Source organism: Rhodamnia argentea, chromosome 11, assembly GCF_020921035.1.
Source record: "Rhodamnia argentea isolate NSW1041297 chromosome 11, ASM2092103v1, whole genome shotgun sequence".
In the NCBI taxonomy this organism is placed as follows: domain Eukaryota; kingdom Viridiplantae; phylum Streptophyta; class Magnoliopsida; order Myrtales; family Myrtaceae; genus Rhodamnia; species Rhodamnia argentea.
In genome coordinates this window covers 16,154,687-16,173,852 of record NC_063160.1, presented here as the reverse complement: position 1 = coordinate 16,173,852, position 19,166 = coordinate 16,154,687, and the positions used below count along the sequence as shown (strand labels likewise).

The following is a 19,166-nucleotide window of genomic DNA, read 5'->3' as shown; positions in this document are numbered from 1 at the left end:
TCACCGGGAGATATTCTCTCCTTCTTTCCTCTTGTTGATTCTTTGAATCCACTCCCCAACATTCCATCCCCCACATTTTCAATCCGGCTCCACCTTCCGACAACACCAAATCCATCCAAGTCATTGCCCTCATTGATTCGGCCGCACAAACCAAAATGATAACCATATACCAGATTTTCCAAGCACTCGGGAGAAACTTTTACTACCAAACTGCGTAGTAAACCCCTCACCATTCATATTCTCCCTGGTTGTGAAATCACCACCCAAATCCTTGGATGTCCATCTCATGACAAGGATCTCATCATTGGTTGGGATATTCTTTCTAAGCTCCACAACTCAAGATAAACCCTAAGGGGTTAAAGTTTCAAAAGAAGTTCCAAGAGTTTGTTGAAATCCAGAGACTCTTTCTCATCCAACCAGAAATCCTTGATCCCATTTATCAATCTCTCCTTTCTCATTGTTCAAAATAGTTGCCCAGTTTGCTCCAACCCTCTTTGGCAAAATTCGACTTTTTGTCAAAATTCCCTTCAAGAAAAATGGAGAAATCAATCCCACCAAGGCAAGTCATTCGGGTATGAACCCGGATCACCTTGCTCAAGCACAACAAATGTGCTCGGCTTCTTTCCAAGGACTCATTGAGCCCTCGACTCCCCTTGGGCATGTGAGGCCTTCTATGTCAACAAAAGAGCGAGCAAAATCGTGGAAAGCTACGGTTAGTCATAAATTACCAGCCTCTCAATCTGCTCATCCAAGATGACAAATTCCCATTGCCCCATAAGAACTCTTTGTTCTCCAGCCTTGCTCGAGCCAAGATCTATTCCAAATTCGATCTTAAGGCAAGCTTCTGGCAATTAGGAATTCATCCCTCAGATTATCTGCATCCCTAACCAGCACTTCCAATGGAGAGTCCTTCCCTTTGGACTTAAAGCTCCGTCCCTATTCCAGAAGGCTATGTGCAAAATTTTCCACTTGAGATATGGCCTTACAGCTCAGCGAGTTACTCTTGGGATACACCCAGGACCCATCCTCATGTATTCGAAGCACTCCAAGAGTACAACAGTAATCAACCAAGCTCTACTTGCATTTTGAAACAACTTTGACGTAAATGTTGTTTGATGAAAAATGAACTTTGTAAAATATTTTTTCCTTTTGAAAAAAATGCGGCGGCGAGGGCGACCGACGACGGCCAATGGGCTATGACGGTGGGCGGCGGCTGCAAGCGAAGGTGACAAAATTAAAATAAAAAAAAAAATTAGTTGCATTTCGCAAAAGTCTTTTAGCCCAAAGTACCTCTAGAGGTACTTTGGGCTACAAGACTTTGGAGAGCATTTGAGATGCAATTGCATCTTCCCAAAGTGAGCCAAAAAATGAACCAAATACTATTTGCATTTGGCCAAGGGACTTTAGAGTCCCAATGCTCATTTGCAATGCTGAACCAAACAGGGCCTATATTTGTGATGGAAAAAAAAATATTTTTTCGTCTATATTTTTCTACTCAGCATATAATAAATTTTCACTTGCACAAAGGTATCTACTCAAGTTTATTTGCCGCAAAATTGGGCTAAAACAAGTTTTTTTTTTTCTTTTTCTTTTTCGAAAGCCAAAACAAGTTGACATGGCTATGTCAGATGATGTCGTGGTGTGACACGAATAATAGTTTTCAAAACCAAAATCCAATTTAAGTTGAAAAATAGAGAGATTGCGAGTGGAAGAAGAGGAATTTTTTTGTTTATATTTTGATCACGGCAAAATGTGGTAAACGTCTATATTCGGGCCTTGCTGACGACCACTGTCAATCGGATTTGGCTGGATGTAACGAAGAAGAAACTTAATTAGACAATTTGTGCGAGTAAAATTACTTAATTAGAAAAATCAAAAATAGAAAAAAAACGTGAAAGAAAAAAATAAAACTTTTCGAAAATAAAAATTTGCAATGTACGAAAAGTAACTTTTGGATCAATTTTTCCAATTTCAGTCTACTCACTCTGGTCGCTGTACTCTATCTCGGCACATTTTCGATCGACCGACTCTTCGGGCCAAACCACTGTTCGTGTTCGTCGTCTCGCTCCGGTTTCATCTTCTCCCTTTCCGGGTAAAGTGTTCGTCTTTGCTATCTTGCCCCCTCTCGATTCCATTACGGGCTTGCAGTTACAGTTGACACGAGCTAAGCATGTCTATTTACCTGACCGAAATCGATGATTACTGTTGTGATTAGCTGTAGGACGAACTGTGTGACGATGTTGGCCTGGTGATACTTTGTCCTAACTTAGTTTGTCTTCGCCCTCAGAGCTGGATGAAGCGAAGCTGCTCTATAGTTGGCCTATGACAGTTCGAAACAAATGCCCGTTTGTTTTCTGAGGTAGACTACTGAACTTGGCCTAAACCCCAAGGTTACGGAAGGGGGAAGGGTTGTTAATTATATCTGGTCGAGAATGATTAACTGGTCTATGCGTGAAGCAGGCGGCGTAAGCGTGCCGGGATTGAGTTCCGGAAGCAGACGTCGCGAGGGTTAAGTCGATCAGTAAGCAGAATTAAGTAAAGTTTAGCTCTTTGGAAATACTTTTGAGACTTCTTCCCCTTGGTCAGTAGATTTGGCCAAATGGAGTTAACCAAGTTTATTCTTGGTTTTCCTTTGAATACCTTATTTTGATTGTCAATTCATTACTCATGTGCGACGCGAATACCTAACAAATATGACTAACGAAATGTTTAGATGTTTGGGGCACATATTTGCACAAATGTGGAATGAGACTTGATACTTGTTCTAATTCATATTGCAATTTTTCATTTAATGTTTTGTTTTAATGACTCGGATATGCACAAGAAATAGGCCATCATGGCCTCTGGTTTTATTCATGGGGAAATGCTTTTTTACCATATTAACATTCACAAAGATCAACCCTAGCCATCAATCTTAGCTAAAATCAACACACCCCTCCAGGAGAACCTTCTTGATCACATATGATCCTTCATAATTTGCACTGAATTTGCTTCCAGGGTGCTGTATAATTGCCAACCTCTTCTTCGGCACTAAGTCATTGACCTCAAAATGTCGGGGACGGACTTTACGATTAATCGACTTTGCCACTTGCTTATGATAATACTGACCATGATAGACGGTTCGCAGTCTTTTCTCGTCGATCATGTTCAATTGCTCATATCTCTATTTAATCCATTTTGCTTCCGATAGCTTTAAATGTGACAAAATCCTCAACGAGGGAATCTCTACTTCTTGTGGAAGCATTGCTTCCATGCCATGTACCAATGACAAAGGCATTGCCCCGATCGAAGTTCTAATTGATGTCCGGTATACCATCGGTGCACATGGGAGTCTCTCATGCCAATCACGGATGTTCTCGGTTGTCTTAGACAAAATCTTATTGATATTCTAGTTCGCAGCTTCTACTATGCCATTCATCTAAGGGCGGTAAGGCGAAGAATTCAAGTGATGGATGCGGAACTCGTCAAGAACCTCGTCAACCAACTTGTTGTTCAAGTTTCAGCTATTATCGGTGATTATAGCCTTTGGCTCCCCATATCGGGCGATGACGTCTCGACGCAAAAACCTAGCCACACTCTTGGCTGTGACATTGGCGTATGAACCGGCCTCGATCCACTTTGAAAAGGAATCGACGACCACGGGTAGGAAACGATGTCCATTCAAGGCATTGGGATTGATTGGTGATGATTGATCGGTCCTGTCACGTCGATCCCCCACATCAGGAAAGGCCACGCGCCTCGGTCATTCGGTGCAACTCAGCAGGAACTAATGTAATGTCTACGTCCAGTTAATTGTTGCATAAAAAGAGTCATGTCCTTGCATTGATCATGCAGTCTCAGGTGTTTTAACTATGTTAATAAAAACCAAGAAAGAACCCAAAATGCAATATTTTTACTTATTTCTCTGGGTAGGCCGCTGGGAGGAAAAGAGAAGAGAAGGGAAATGCAGCAGAAAACAAGGCAAAAGGGGTCATATGAATGTGAGGTGTGAGGTCTGCCGATGACCAGACCTACCGGTGAGAGAGGGGACGACTTATCCATTAACATCCCATCAATTATCTAATGTCGGATGATTACCGGATGATCATTTCAAAAATGTCTTTTTGGTGATGCCATTTGCGACTCCCCCGATTCATTGTAATAACAAAAACAGTACCAAGTCTAGATGGGAAATTTTTCTTTTCGGGAAACGACGCGAAAGAGAAGAGAGGTTGATCTTTTTAATAAGCCTAATTTGGTTTAAGGGTGAGTAGACATGAAATCATTCCTCCCTTTGCGAAAAATTATCTCTTTTTTAATGTCTTTTTGGTGGGTATGGGCAAAACTTCTTTTATCAGCAGCACAACTAGGTTGATCTTTCTAATTCAGTTTAGTCCCTTTGTTAACTCGCGAGGCCGTTAAGGTTTCGGAACTTATACTAATCTACTATGCACTCAAAATTTTTTTTTTTCGTTCCTCCTATTTTTCCTTTCAATTTCGATTACAAACAAAAATAATCCAATTCATAGAACCGACACGGAAGTTAAAATCGGACCAATCTATATAATTCATGATCAGAAAAAAATATATTTCTAAATAAAAATCGGACCAATCACAATTATATTAAAAAAAAAAAATGAAGTTTCACTTAAAAATATAATGGTCAAGAAATCGTCCCAAATTTGACAATCCCCTCTCACAGAGTTTTTCTAAATTTGCACTCTCTGATGGCTAGCGGATCGCAATGCACTTCGCCGGAGGCAATCAAATGGCTTCGCTCCCCGAGTTTTTGACTACTAATAATTCTCACGGGATAGCATCTTCCGGTGGCTCTAACCAAAAGGCCGCGGTGTTGGTGCTGGATGTGCTCTAGGGTCGGTGCGCAAGGCTGGGAATGGGAACGGAAAGAGTCACAGGCGCCCCTAGAAAAGGTCAATGTGATAGCATAAAAGCTTCTTACGATTTTTTTTACAGTGGCCGCTCGTGACATTATCAAGGAGAAGACGAGATATATAGCGAGCTCGAACCGATGGGACTGCACCCAAATTTTCGGCTGGATGCTTGTACTTTTTCTCGCTGGCCATCCGACGGCGACGAGGATAATTTTTGGCCCTCCGTGCGCCGGGCGCTTGGAGTTGCCGACGAAGATCATGAACAATCATAGTATTGTAGAGGTACGTGACAAACTGAACTGAGGAATTACTTGTTTTGCTGGACAGAGTTGGATCATAGTTACAGCCATTACTTGTCATTAACATCTGTTGATTTCTTATTGGTCCATGCCGGGGCACTTTTGTAATGAAATACCCTTTTGTACATAGGGGTATTCATGTTTGTGGCATCATGGTTCTGGTGGTGTGGTGGTGTTGTTGCTAAGATGGTTTGTTTAAAAAAGTTTTGTTTTGTTTTTTTTTTGGATAAGGTTTACAAGGTTAATCAAACTTTGCCAAGAATAAGGTGAATATTTTATCTTTCCCGAGATTTGATTTGTACTTTTGTTTTTTGGGTCAACAGATTTGATTTATCTTGGGCAGTGGTGATTGCTTAATTACTCCTGTTGATCATCACGAATTCATCGTTTCCTTCTTAAAGTCAAAAGTGATTTTTCAATAGCTTAATCTTCTTCTTCTATTTTAAAAACTTTGGTTAACCGATGATGTTGGATTTTTTTTTTTTTTGAACAGGATGAGGTTAGGTTAGGTTAGGTTATAGTTTCGATCTGAAAATTTAGATCACAGCAAAGCCCTAACAAATTCGATACCCATATCCGAGAGCGAAAATTTGTGTCGTCTTATTATATTCGCACGATCCTTTAAATTTCAACGTGGTTGCCGAAAAAAAAAAATAAATGAAAAATGCGTGATAACATGTCAATTCGTGTCGGGGTTCAAAAACTTTTTAATAATTTCTATTGTGATCTAGTCGTGTTCTCGTGCCATATTCCCGATCGTTGCGTATGAAAATGACTTTTAAGATAAAAGTCGCAAAATACTTGTGTTCCGAAAATTAAATAAAATAATGTAGTAGGAGAAAAAGTTTCGTAATTTTTTTTTTCCCGAATGGAGTAGTAGACTTTGCCAATTATTTGTCTCGACCCTTGATATAAGCACCTTTAAATAAAAACGATAAGAACAAAAGGAGTCCTTGTAGGCCTAAAGAGACGTCCGTACGCCTAATTCCCAGTTGCTTTCCATGCAAGTGCAGTGTCTCTCCCTCCCCTGCTCGATCAGGCCACGCAGAACCAGCGGCGAATAGGATTATCCCGCATCCATTCTCGTGCCAATCTCACGCCCGTATCAAACCAAAACTGCAAAATCTCTCTCTCTCTCTCTCTAAAAGGTCACTTCCACATATATCACTCCTCTGCGGATCCCCTCGAGCCGAACCAGCGAAGAAAAGAAGGCAAACCCGTCTCGGCGGTTCGGCGTAGGGTTCTCCTCTTCGGGCTTCCGATACTCCCCGTTCCGTTTCCGTTCCTCTGCAGCTCCGCGCGCGACCTTCAAAACCCAGGAAGATGCAATGCGGAGCCTCTCCTTCTCGATTGATTTCTGGAGCTAAGAAGCGTCCTTTCCTCTTTTTTGATTTTTTCTGATTGCTCTGCTTTTACGCCCCCCGTTTTGTCGATTCCTCCTTTTGGCTTGCTCCGAGGATCGATCCTGCCTCGGCCTCTCGTTTGTCTTTGAAAAAGATTCAGACCCCTTTCGAGCTTCGGGGTCTTTTTTCTGTTTTTCCTCCTCCGTTTGGTGGCTCCGTTTCTGGGTTGATCTGCGCCGAGATGGCGGAACAGGGTCAAGGGAGGAGTTATGCGTGCAAGCTCTGCGGGAAAAGCTTCGCCAGCGGAAGAGTCTTGGGAGGCCACGTCAGGAGCCACCGCGCCACGACGGCCTCCAAACCGGCCAAGAACCAGAGGTCGCCCCTCCGCGGCCACGAGACGGAGTTTGCTTGGAGTCTCGTGAATGAATGTTGGGTCTGTGGGAAAGGGTTTCGGTCGCGTCGCGCTCTGTTCGGCCACATGAGACTCCACCCAAGAAGCGAAAGAGGAATGGATGCTTTTGTGGTTCTTCCTCAAGAATGTGATCAGGCGTTTGAGCCGCAGGGCTCTTTGTGTGCCCATTCGAGGTCTCAGCTCGAGAAACTGAGGATCTTTAATAGGATGGACGCTGATACGCCACAATCCTCGTCTGGAACATCTAGCGAGATTTGGCGGCCAGACGAGGAAGAGGCAGCGGCTTCTCTTTTGATTCTCTCTATGGGCGCTGTGGCGTATCGGATGAAGAGAAAGGACGTAGGACACCGCGAGGATGGTGGAACAAAGCTCAAGAAGGTGAGATATGATCACACTGATCTGGGGTCTGCAGATAATGAAGTTCACATCGAGATGCTTCTCAGGGGAGTAGAATTCCAGAATGTCGCAGAAAAGGGTGATTCTGTGTACGGTGGTGGTGAATTTGAGAAGGGATTTGACGGCGCCCTGAGTTTCAAGCTCGATGGAGTCGTAACCGAAGCAACAGAGGTGGTCAAGCTAGGCCAACCCCGCTCCTGCAAGACGACGACTTTCACCGCCGGTTCTGAGAGATCTGATGATTCCCCAAGAAAGAAGGAGTACAAGTGCAAGAACTGCAGCAGGGCATTCCCATCTCACCAGGCACTCGGAGGCCACTGTGCGCACCCCGGGAAGAGAGGGAGCTCCTGCTCTGCAATACCGAATGACGCGGAGATACGCGGGGCTAGCCGGGGTAAAGGGATTGCATCGGGAAAGGCCTGCGGCGGTCACAAGAGCAGTGCTCATCGCCTGGTAGCGGAGGAGGCAGGAGGCTATGCGGCCAAAGCCAAACTGGACATCCCCGAGAAGCTGGAGATCTCAGCAGGCTTAACCAGGCTGATCGATCTCAATGTGCCATTTGAGCTCCAAGGAGGAGGAGAAGATGGTGCTCATCCTCTGCTCAAGAGGTGTCTGGTAAGAGAGCACGAGCATGGGGCTCTGGTGGGTCCTGTGGTGTAGATAGAAGTCGACTGCAGATTTGTTTTAGAGCTCTACCAAGCAAGCAGCTGAAGAAGGAGATACACAAGTTACAGTACAGTACAGCTACAACAGATGCCATCGCTGGGGCTGTAAATGAGTTTCGATGATCCTGTACCAGTGTACAGTGAGCCAACTTTTGCTTTTCCTATTGCTTATATGCCTTGTTGTCCTTCGGTTCTGATTCATTCCCTTTGATCTGGTGGGAAAAATCCTGTTTTTTTTAAGTCTTTTGCTTTTGCTCCTTATTAACTCGAAATGAAGAACTATATCCTCTCACCAAATCACCTTTCAGCGGTAGTATAAGCCCCCCAGCTACTAAATCAGCCCCCAATTACATGTTTAACCTTGTTGATAAAATAATATTAAAAAAAGACACAAGTGTTTTTCTTGTCTTTTGTAAATTCGACATGTACCGCATAGGAAAATTTGTCAGCAAGGCTTCTTGAGGTGTAAACACATACCCAATGCAAAGATATTGGTTTGCCTAGTTCACTTTTAAAGTCCACGTGAGACCAACCACATCTTGATCTACCTTATTATAAGGTACGAATTTGAACTTTCTTTTAAGTTCACTAGAGGTTGTTTTTATGTAACATATGGTTAAATTAGCCGTTCTACTTCTTTATTTAAATTCACATTTTTGCCCTTCAAGGCAAGAATTGCCTAATCACGTGAGAGCACGAAAGCAACATTCCGGGGAGAATTTGGCCTCGAGTCGAGGCCGGGGGTAAAATGAAACGGATTTTCAATGGTCAATTGCGTGAATGGATATTTAGGGATGCTTTTATTTCGTTAAAAATGAAAAATTTGAAAAATATTTTTCAAAAAATAATCATTTTTTATCCACGTAATTATTTAGACATAAGTTATTACCGATAATAAAAATATTATTAAAATGATACAATCGATCATTTCTTGAAAAATATTTTTCGAGTTCTTCATTTTTCGTAAAACATACGGAGCCTGAAGGGGCAAATTGCCACGGCCCCAATAATCCAGGGGCATGGTGTAATTATACGTCTGCACTTTCTTCTTAAAAATTCGTTTTTTATTTTCAATTTTTCTTGGAGTAAAATGAAACGGATTTCCAATGGTCAATTGCAGAAATTGATCTGACCCAAAAAAGAAAAATTGATATTTAAGGGGGCAAATTGCCACAACCCCAATAATCCAGGGGCCATTATGTAATTATCCCTCTGCACTTTCTTCTCAATGTGCCCTTTTGTATTTACAGTTTCTCTTGGAATGAAACTCTTCTCGCAGAAAATTTGCTGAAAATGGTGCAGCAGCAAGCTTCCATGGATTGTTACAGCACCAACTTCGCTCAATTTCGCCAGAACTCACGTCCTCCGCCATACCTACAAGTCACAAACCGAAGCGATTCGCTTCTCTCATTATCATCGTCATCATCGCCAAACCCACCTCTTCACCTCCCCAAACTCTTCGACCCTAGCTCCAGTTTCACCTTCTCTGCCCTCCCCCAACCTCAGGTGCCCCATCTCTTCTACGCCGACGCCGGAGCTGTCGCAACACTTCCCGGCGCGGCCCCATTTAGCTCCTTGAGCTCTTATCCGGCCCATCATGTCGACGGGACACCCAGCTATGCGGCGTATCGGGCCTCGAGTGCGCCGAGTTTGGCCGCCACGTCGGGGAATCAGCAATACGGGGTGGATCCAGCTACATATGGAGGAGTTGTGAGTGTTATTTTTCAAGAAAAAGTTAATGGTTTTCTGGTGTCTTTGGGGCTATATATGTTAATTGATGCGGAAAAAGTAATTGATGATTGATTGAATTAGTCCATTTGCTACATTGTCGTCAATAATGTGTTGCTGATTGAACATTGAAGTGAATTGATACAGAAAGGCGGAATTGATCTGCTTGCGAAGTAATCTCATTTTACCATTCCATTATGTATCGAATATCACCATTCATTCGGAAATTCACCGATCTTATATCCCATCAATGGTGAGTAGTGAGTGAATTAACTGAATTAGGTGCTCATTTTCGTCGGGATCTGTTGATAATTCCAGGAATGTCATATGTCTTGTGTCGGAAATACTTGTTCTGTTGGGGCTGAGAAGCATTTTTACCCCCTCGTTTGATTTGCAACGTCCTGATCACAAAGGGTTGATCTCAGCTGATGTTTTCACTTTCCAGTAATGCTAGATAGGTTCTTGGCTTCAGCCAAACATAAAAAGACGATAGGAGTGAGAAATTTTCTAATAAGCACTGTGGTATTCGGATAAAGGAATACATAGAATTGAACATAGCCGCAGCTTATCTAGGCGACCTGGAGGGTCACCATTGACAGGTATTTCTACCCGTGTTAGTGGAAGGACGTCTGTAATGCTATAGCGGCTGTTATAGTAGGTAAAATCATCTGAAATATTGATGCTCTCGGTGGTAATTAATTGACTTTTGTTCTTTCTTGAATCAAGATGACTAATTGTTTTCTCATAAATTTGCTTGTCATTGGATTAGACTGGCTGTGTAAATGAGTTCTTATGCTAGCGTTGAACATGTGGACATGACTATGGGCGACGAGTTCTATCCCACTTGCACGCATTATGTATGTGTTAATGTAGTGATAACCCAGTTCATCCTTATCTGCAATCCTAGTTGTTTGGCTGATTATCCATTATTTGACATAGTAGTTGGCCCATTTGGTTGATCTAAGAAAGCACTTGAGTTTCTTTTGCATTTTTTAAAGGAAGTTGAGGCAGTGGTTTGTGCCTTTGTGTTGGTATGTCCTTCGTTCTGTGCTCGTGGAAGTTTTTCTTCTATCTGATGAGATTATCTAATCGCAAAGGAGACAAAGAGCTTCATATCTATTGCAGCTAGGATTTCAGTGCTCTCTGAATTATAAAATACGGTAGTGAGGTTGGCGCCTAAAAATAATTTTATGTCTCCACATTGGCCATGACTGAAGGACAAGTCTTTCCAGTTGTGCTGCCTTTGCCCTTTTCTTTCTATATTTTATGTGTTTTGTAGTGCAGCTTCGTGGTTTTTTTTTTTTAGAAGAAGGGTGCGCATGGGGTTGGGGCACGAAGACCAGTCTATGTTTTGCTTTTTGTCTCCTCGAAAACGGCCTTTGTATGATTGCTAATTTGGATATTTGCTTACGCTGCATAGATGAGTGTAAAGCACTCTCCTACAATACTTGCAGTACCTACAGATAGGACAGGGCAATTGGCTGCTATAAATCTCAACCCTGCCTTCCGGAGTAATCCCAAAGTTAAGCCTCCCAAAATTGGTGCATGGAAGAAGCATCCAAAGAAAACAAAGGTTGTACAATCTGCTTACTGTGGAACTTGCAATGTCCACTGTAACAGCAAAGACATGCTTGATCAGCACAAATTGGGAAAGAAGCACATGAAGAATCTTGAGAAGCTAAAAGAAGCGGCTAACTCGGTTCCCACCGGATCAAACGGGTCAAGCAATGCACTAATCGGTCCGCCTGAGAACCCCGATCAGCACAGTGGGGTTGCCGAGCAAAACAGTAGAAAGAAGGCAGCGTCTGAGCCCGTGGAGGACCTGGAGACGAAGAGGAGGAGGGTCGTCCAAGGTGGGGCGGCCGTGGATGCTGTTAGGACGTGCACCATATGCAACGTGGTGTGCAACAGCGACACGGTATTTATGTACCATCTAACCGGACAGAAGCACACCACCATGCTGAAGAAACACACAGCTGGATCATGAGCGCGTCTCCCTTTCTGTTTTGTGATTCCGAGTCACTGATCCCGTGGTTTATGTACAGAAAGATGGTGGGGGAGGTTAGTTTTTGGCCTCCTCGGCACACTCAGTAGTCAAAATACATATTGAGCCCCTTGCCTCTGAGATAACTAGTCCGGAATCATTCTTTTTAATTGAGGGACCTGGAACGACGATTGAACTATATGCTTCGGTGGAAGTGAGAGAGACTCGGTAGACTTCCCCCCATTTTGACGTGTTGAATTTCGCACTCACCTTAATCTCTATCTTTGCTTGTTTTCGCATCCAAAAGAACTATCGGGATTTCCCAGAAAGTCCCTTAAAATCGGAGTACAGGGTTGGTTTGGATGTGTATTCTCGTTTGTTATTATCTTCGAAATCAAGATCGTATCTTTTTACCATTTAACCGAAAAAGATGACAGCTCAGGGGTCGTCGATCGTCAGTCATTGTCTGATGGTTGTCCTCCCCGACAAATGATTCCCACTAATCTACCGTGCAACTACCGTGCAACCGCCGTTCAGATCGCCAACGGATACGAGTCTCAGCTTAGTCAAAGGAGTAGAAAGAGAGGAAAAAGGGTCCGCGGAGCACGGACTGATAGGGATAGGCCCCGCTCGTTGGGTCTCGATCCCCCCCAAATCCATCCTCTTCTCACGTCCTTCGGCCTCCCGCCGCCCCATGGCTCACCACCACCACCAACACGTGCCGCCACCCCCGACCCCCTGTTGCTGCAGCAGCTCCTGCTGCCGCTCCGGCGCATCCCACCACACGCCGCCTCAGCCACTATTAGACCCGCTCGTCGAAGCCCTCATTTCGCGCCTCCTTCAACCACCTCCTCCTCCTCCTCCTCAGGAGCCCCGCAAACCATTCCCTCGGACCCACCAAGAAACAAGCTTTAGTCAACCCCATCACCACCACCCGCAACAGCAGCTCCGGCATCACCCACATTCCATCTCCTCTCTCCTCGATCGCATCGAAGCTCTGGAATCCTCTCTCCATTCCTTCTCCATCTCTCCTCCTTCTCCTGCTTCCGGTCACCGCCGTCGGTGTTGTTCTCTCAGGGACGCGGCGGCTCGCATCATCCAGGGCCACTTCCGAGCCTTCCTCGTCCGCAGATCCAGAGCCCTCCGAGACCTCGAGCACCTCGCTTCCATCAAGTCCGCCTCCCTCGCTCTCCGGTCCTCCGTCTACGCCTCTTCCCACCTCGATCTCGATCGCGTCTCTCGGAAGATCACCGCCCTGCTGCTTCAGCTAGATTCCATTCAGGTAGCTGAAAAGAATCCCTCTATTTTGTTGTCTCTTCTTGTGTTGTGTCACTTTAGCACTTTAGCTTGAAAGTCTCTGTTTTTTTTTTTTTTTTAATGGCAGTTGGCTTGATGTTTGCAGGGTAATAGTCCTGTGATAAGAGATAGTAAGAGGAAGATTAGCAGGGATTTGGGTTGCTTGTTGGAGTACATTGATAGTCTTGCTGTGAAAAGATATGAGATTTCTTATAAAGCTAAGAAGTGTGTGAAATCTGTGGGAGGTAGAAGCAAAGCGAAGGACTTGAGGGATCAGAGAGAAGTGGTTAATAACCTGAGGACGAGGGTCGAGAGGGTCCGCGAGTTGTCTAGGGCTTTAGAGAATGATGCTGGGGAAGAAGTGGAGCTTGAAGGGTTCCACAATTTCGGCGATGGGGAAGTGGACAATGGGAGGGTGAGCAGGGCATCGGGGAAAAGGCATGGAGTGAAGAAAGTTGTGAGCTTCGCGGAGGATGGAAATGTGTATAGGATCATCAGCAGCAAGTCTGACGAGGCAAGCTCGAGCGGGGATGATCGGGATGGTATTGGTGGTGGAGAGGTTTTGGAGGATTTTCGAGAGCTTGAAGAGATGAAGGGCTCTTCTTATGTGGCTGAGGATGATGATGACGATGATGAAGAGGGAGAAGCTGAGAAGGAGAGTGGGGAGTCTCTGGAGAGCAGCGATGGAGAAAAGCACCAGGGAAGGGTGAGGAGTGGAGGTGAAGTGGACAGTGGTGGAGGATATAAGGGCCAGACCAGTAAGTTCAGATTCTCTGCTCCAGTACCTGAGAAGATGGAATCAAGAGCTGATTTGGTGAAGAACAGAAAGAATGTGAAGATTGTAACCTCACAGCAATAAGCCAAGAAAACTTGCAATCTGACTTCTGGTTCCGGCAATTATGCAGCTCTTGACTTGGCCATTCGATTACGGTCCTTGGCACCCCGGTGATTGTTTCTTTAGCTTGATTGGGATTTGGCGAATGCTGTAGACGCGGGCATTGGTGGTTGTGGTAATCTTCTTTGTTTTTTAGGTTGGGCAGAACATCACATTTTTCTTCATGGACATCCTGTGGCTGTGTAACACGTAATGCCTGCTCTTGCCTTGTATGCTGTTGCTGCTTTGATCATTCTGTGAGAGATTGAACATTGCTTTCTTTTTCATGGGACATCCCAGGGCTGTAACATCTATGCCGGTGTTAACTTCTCATGTTCTGATTAAGTGCGACTTGCGATCCCCATGTGTTATGGTATTATGGTATCCTCCTCGCTCTCTGATTCTTCACCGACTGAGATATGGGGAGGCAGTCTCAAATCTCTCAAAAGGAAGCATCCAATTCCGCCCTGCGATACTGAACAAGTGCCTAACGTTCTGCCAAACTTTGTGCATCCGATGAACACATGCATTAGGAAAGCTCAGCTCTGTTCTTGAGGCTGAGCTTGAAGACTGCATATAAATCCTGCAGAGGTGGTCATAATTTCAGACAAATGAAAGTAGAAGTAGACTGGTTTTTTCCTACACTGTCTCCGCTGTCCTCCATGGGGGATTATAGACAGATTAACGAGCTGAAGCTGCCAAGTCAGACCATCGTTGCCAAGATTACATCAACTTTTGACCAATAGAGTAACTAGTGTTGCTTCTTAAACCCCAACTCTTGCGCCACAAAATTTGAACTTCTCTTTGAATTCAACAGCACTATTGTAATATTGAGAAAAAAATAGTAAAAAAACATCCCAAGGAAATATCGAATTGGAAAAGTTAAAAAAAAAAATTGTTAGAATTTTAAATAAATTATAACACCGAAACCCATTAAAATAATATTTCTTTTAACAAAACTCATGCTATTGAGTGAGGCGAGGTAAACACAAAATTCTTTTCGGAAGCAAAATGAGCGGAGCAGGTAAGAAAAGTGCTCGTAGCGAGAATAAGGATCGAACAGGATTGTTAAGAAATAATTTGGTATTATTTATTTGCGTGGTCGTGGAGGCCCGGGTCGGTTCGTACTTTCCGGCGCGCAACGTCTCAGACCCGGAATTGCCGAATCGGGGTATGAGAATCCGCCGTCGTCCCCCTCCAACACCGAGTCGGCGCAGTCAGGTTCATGAATGGCCGAAAGCACCTTCTCAAGCCACTAGCCCAGTGCCGGTCACTTCTTCAGCGTTTCAAAGCGACTCGGTCCCTGACGAGCACCAAGCTGCTCCATGCCCGGATCATCGTCTCGGGGCTGCTCTCCACCTCAGGCTCCACCGCCCCGGTCCTCTCCAATCTCGCCCTCACTTATGCGCTGTGTGGGCACGTCCCCCACGCGGCCGCACTGTTCGACGAATTGCCCGTGAGAAGCCCGTCTCTGTGCAATGCCCTCATCAGGATGTATAACCTCTGCGGCCGACATTACGAGGCGCTCTACGTGTTCGTCAGAATGCTCGCTTCGGGTTGGTGCCCGCCAGATTATTTCACGTACACGTTCGTTTGCAAGGCCTGCAGCGACCTGTCGCTGCTTGACGTTGGGTTTGCTGTCCATGGGAAGGTATTTGCTGCCGGGTTTGATGCGGACACCTTCGTGCAGAATGCTTTGCTTGCGTTGTACATGAATTGCGGGGCAATGGGGGCTGCAAGAAAGGTTTTCGACGAGATGCATGAGCGGACGGTGGTTTCGTGGAATACTATGATTAGTGGATACTTCAAGAATTCATATTCGGGGGAGGCGGTGATGCTTTTCAAGTTGATGATGAGTGCTGGCGTGGAGCCTGATAGTGCAACAGTAGTTTCAGTGTTGCCAGCTTGTGGTAATCTAAAGGAGTTAGACTTGGGAAAGTGTGTTCATAATATTGTTGAAGAGAAAGGCTTAGGGAACAAGAATATAGCTGTGAGTAACGCATTGCTAGATATGTATGCAAAGTGTGGTAGAATGGATGAAGCTCAGGCAGTTTTTCATGAAATGGATAAGAGGGATGTTGTAACATGGAGTGCCATGATTAACGGATATGCATTGAATGGTGATGTCGGAAAAGCTTTGAATAATTGTCGGCTAATGCAGTTTGATGGGGTGAAACCAAATCCTGTGACCATATCTTCTCTCCTTTCAGCATGCAGTAGCTCCTTTCTGCTCAAGCTTGGAAGGTGCTTTCATGGCTGGTCGATGCGACAAAAACTCGAATCTGATGTAACGATAGAGACAGCACTAATTGACATGTATGCAAAATGCAAGCGTGTGGATGTCAGCTTTCATGTTCTCGCAAGAGCTTTGCAGAAGAAGACCGCACCATGGAACGCAGTCCTATCGGGATGTGTCCACAATGGCCTTGCTAAAGAAGCCATACAAGCTTTTAAACAAATGCTGATAAAAGAAATAGAACCGAACCTCGCAACTGTGAACAGTCTCCTTCCAGCATACGCCATTCTAGCAGATTTGCAGCAAGCAATGAATATACATGGTTATGTAGCAAGATCCGGCTTGGTAAGAAATGTAGAAATCATCACAGGCCTTATTGACATATACGCAAAGTGTGGACGTCTAGAATCTGCTCACAGACTTTTCAATGATATCCCTAGGAATGAAAAGGACATCGTAGTGTGGAGCGTAATAGTAGCTGGTTATGGAATGCATGGGCATGGTGAAGCTGCTGTTTTGCTTTTCAAGGAAATGGTTCACTCGGGAGTTAATCCCAATGAAGTCACTTTTACCTCTGTTTTGCATGCTTGTAGCCATGCAGGTCTGGTGGAGGAGGGTTTGGATTTGTTCAATTTCATGCTTCATAATAACCCAGTGAAGCCGCATTTTGATCACTACACATGCATGGTTGATCTATTAGGCCGAGCAGGTCGGCTGCAAGAAGCTTATGGTTTAATTAGAACAATGCCATTTAAGCCCAACCATGCTGTTTGGGGTGCGTTGCTCGGTGCTTGCGTAATCCATGAGAACGTGGAATTGGGTGAGATTGCAGCAAAGTGGCTCTTTGAGCTTGAGCCTGAGAACACAGGCAACTACGTACTGCTGGCAAAAATTTATTCAGCATTGGGAAGGTGGAAAGATGCTGAGGACATTAGACATATGATGAAGAAAATAGGATTGAGAAAAGCACCAGCTCACAGTTTAGTGTAAGCTTTGCAGGTGTAGATACTGGAATTCTTGTTATTGCGTATAAGAGCCTGTAAGTGTACGCTACCTGTGTCATAGAATCACCCTGAGTTGCAATTTGCAAACTGTTACCGGAGCTGTTTCACAAAGCGAATTGCAAGAGGTGTGTGCATTGGAAACTGGATCGTTTACCATCTTCTGAGTATCGGAATTAAAGGAGTGGCAATATGCAAAGAAAAATTCCAATCAGAAGCAATTAACTGGTCAAAATGACTTGAGGACTTTATGCTTTCCATTCTCTGAGCAGGGGCCACCTATCCATGGATGATTTGGTTTCCAGAATATCCAAACAGATTGGCATTTGCTTAAACTCGCACCTGCAATGGTGCTTTCTCAGGTCGGTGATGATATTCATGTTTGCACTGTTTGTTGTCATGGAAAGAACTGAATTCATTAGTCGGATTGTGCTTTCATCATGGCCAAAGAGAGTAAAGATCATAAGCATGGCAATTTGAGAACTACAGATTTTTCCCCCTTTGGTGAAGTGAATTCAACTCGGGGAACGACATTGAGCAAATTGGTGACCGTGTTTGAAGTTACGGTATGGCCACTTTATTGGATGTCTGAAGTAATTAGACATCCATTCTCTTTTCTCCATCAATTATGCTTGCTGGTTGCCTGGATCTACTTAATTTCAGCTTACTGACCCCTTGAACTTGATTCAGTTGTTATTGGAATTCCACTACACGTGTATGAACAGCTACTTGAGTGGCTTGCAGGTTTACCTGACCTGGAAATCGAGCCGACTCCATTTTATATCGGCTTGTTCTTTGAAGATCGAGTTCGATACAGAAATTCTGACCGGGATACCATATGGTTGAGTTCCCTTTCGCCAATGGCTAAGATGCCCACAAAGGATTCTCCCATATGGTCACAAAGAAAAAGCTAATTGCAGGGCGCAAGTCTAGTGCTTTATCCAAGACAAGAATAAGCTGCATTTATTAGTGGATCCGTCTTGTCTAATCAAGAGACACCAGAACTAGCGAGCTAAATTGGTTTGTAAAGTGATGTTGGCTGGTTCATCCACTAATTTGAATAACAATTTACAGCCTGTCTTGATATTCCTGTACATTAGTTTAGCATATCGACTTTAGCATCGCTGACATTGCTCTTCTAACGAGGGTTTGCTAATGGTGAATTGACCCCTCTTTGGCTTTTTATATAAAGAAACGAAAAAGTGCATCTTTCTGTCTCCATCCCAAGACTCCAAGACATGTGCCACACCTCTTTTCTCTCCCTCATAGGTGATGGGTTTTGTTCTCGGCGGACCCACGGATGGGGAAGTTCCTTTTCTTTTCCTCTGGATCTCGAGTGCAGGCATGAAACTCTGCTGGCCAACTACCTTTCATGTGGAGTGACATTTTTTGCCGAATTGAACGAGAGCCTTGACATGCCGAAATCGGATATACTAATTATTCGGAAAATGACCCTTCATCCTCGAAACACGCCCTACCGGGAAACGCCGACTTATGTAGGTTTTTGCTATTTTGCGATCTTTTATTCGCCCAATTAGTCCTTTCTTATGTTCTGCAACCTGGACTAGAAAGCTGCATTATTCACGACTCTGTACCGGATCAGATGTGCATGGCATGCGTTCAATTTCAAGATGGAGAAAGGTCGTCATGTTTGGTTCAATGATCTCTTTCTCTTGCTTGTGCAGGAAAGTAGGTTTCAATTCAGGTCGGCCGAGGTAAATATGCAGGACGGTTATCTTTTCTGTTTGGCCCTATGCATGTCCAAGGAACAAATTTGGATGTCCTGCCTCCCCGTCCCCTGAGCCCCAACTGACAACCCACCCGGTTGAAAGTTAACGATTGATCGGTAGTAAATGCCAAGCACGGTAACATTGCCTTATCATCTTGTACAGACAGATCTTTTGCTAACGTTCCAAACGACCAAGAAATAAAGGAAATTTCGCGCGTTTGGGTGCTTTAATTGTTCGTGCAAATCAAAACATCAATCGTGAAAAGTATGAATTTGGCCACGACGACTTATCGTCACAGAGCGGATCGTTCGCAGGACTTCATCGTCCTCAT

At 44.4% G+C, this 19,166-nt stretch overlaps 4 protein-coding genes across 7 annotated transcripts; all 4 read left to right on the top strand.

The window, feature by feature from the left end:
- The first annotated feature begins 6,290 nt into the window (after window positions 1–6,290).
- Window positions 6,291–8,237, top strand: LOC115727646 (zinc finger protein 879-like). The gene has a single exon (XM_030657899.2). The coding sequence runs from the start codon at window positions 6,755–6,757 to the stop codon at window positions 7,979–7,981; it is 1,227 nt and encodes a 408-aa protein (XP_030513759.1). The 5' UTR covers window positions 6,291–6,754; the 3' UTR covers window positions 7,982–8,237.
- A 451-nt stretch (window positions 8,238–8,688) lies between these two features.
- Window positions 8,689–11,845, top strand: LOC115727655 (zinc finger RNA-binding protein-like). Its single transcript, XM_030657914.2, has 3 exons — window positions 8,689–8,762; window positions 9,129–9,696; window positions 11,147–11,845. The coding sequence occupies exons 2-3, from the start codon at window positions 9,280–9,282 to the stop codon at window positions 11,699–11,701; spliced, it is 972 nt and encodes a 323-aa protein (XP_030513774.2). The 5' UTR covers window positions 8,689–8,762; window positions 9,129–9,279; the 3' UTR covers window positions 11,702–11,845.
- Window positions 11,846–12,075: 230 nt separating this feature from the next.
- LOC115727649 (BAG family molecular chaperone regulator 8, chloroplastic) lies at window positions 12,076–14,619 on the top strand. Its single transcript, XM_030657904.2, has 2 exons — window positions 12,076–12,980; window positions 13,101–14,619. The coding sequence occupies exons 1-2, from the start codon at window positions 12,393–12,395 to the stop codon at window positions 13,851–13,853; spliced, it is 1,341 nt and encodes a 446-aa protein (XP_030513764.1). The 5' UTR covers window positions 12,076–12,392; the 3' UTR covers window positions 13,854–14,619.
- A 264-nt stretch (window positions 14,620–14,883) lies between these two features.
- On the top strand, window positions 14,884–19,100 carry LOC115727650 (pentatricopeptide repeat-containing protein At5g39350). Of its 4 annotated transcripts, XM_030657908.2 has the most exons (3): window positions 14,884–17,671; window positions 18,448–18,605; window positions 18,791–19,100. In XM_030657908.2, exon 1 carries the CDS (start codon window positions 15,094–15,096, stop codon window positions 17,092–17,094), a length of 2,001 nt encoding a protein of 666 aa, XP_030513768.1. In that variant the 5' UTR covers window positions 14,884–15,093; the 3' UTR covers window positions 17,095–17,671; window positions 18,448–18,605; window positions 18,791–19,100. The 4 variants fall into 4 exon arrangements, with proteins under 4 accessions (XP_030513768.1, XP_030513769.1, XP_030513767.1 ...); XM_030657909.2 differs by lacking the exon at window positions 18,448–18,605; XM_030657907.2 differs by lacking the exons at window positions 18,448–18,605; window positions 18,791–19,100 and adding an exon at window positions 17,850–18,441.
- Window positions 19,101–19,166: the final 66 nt, after the last annotated feature.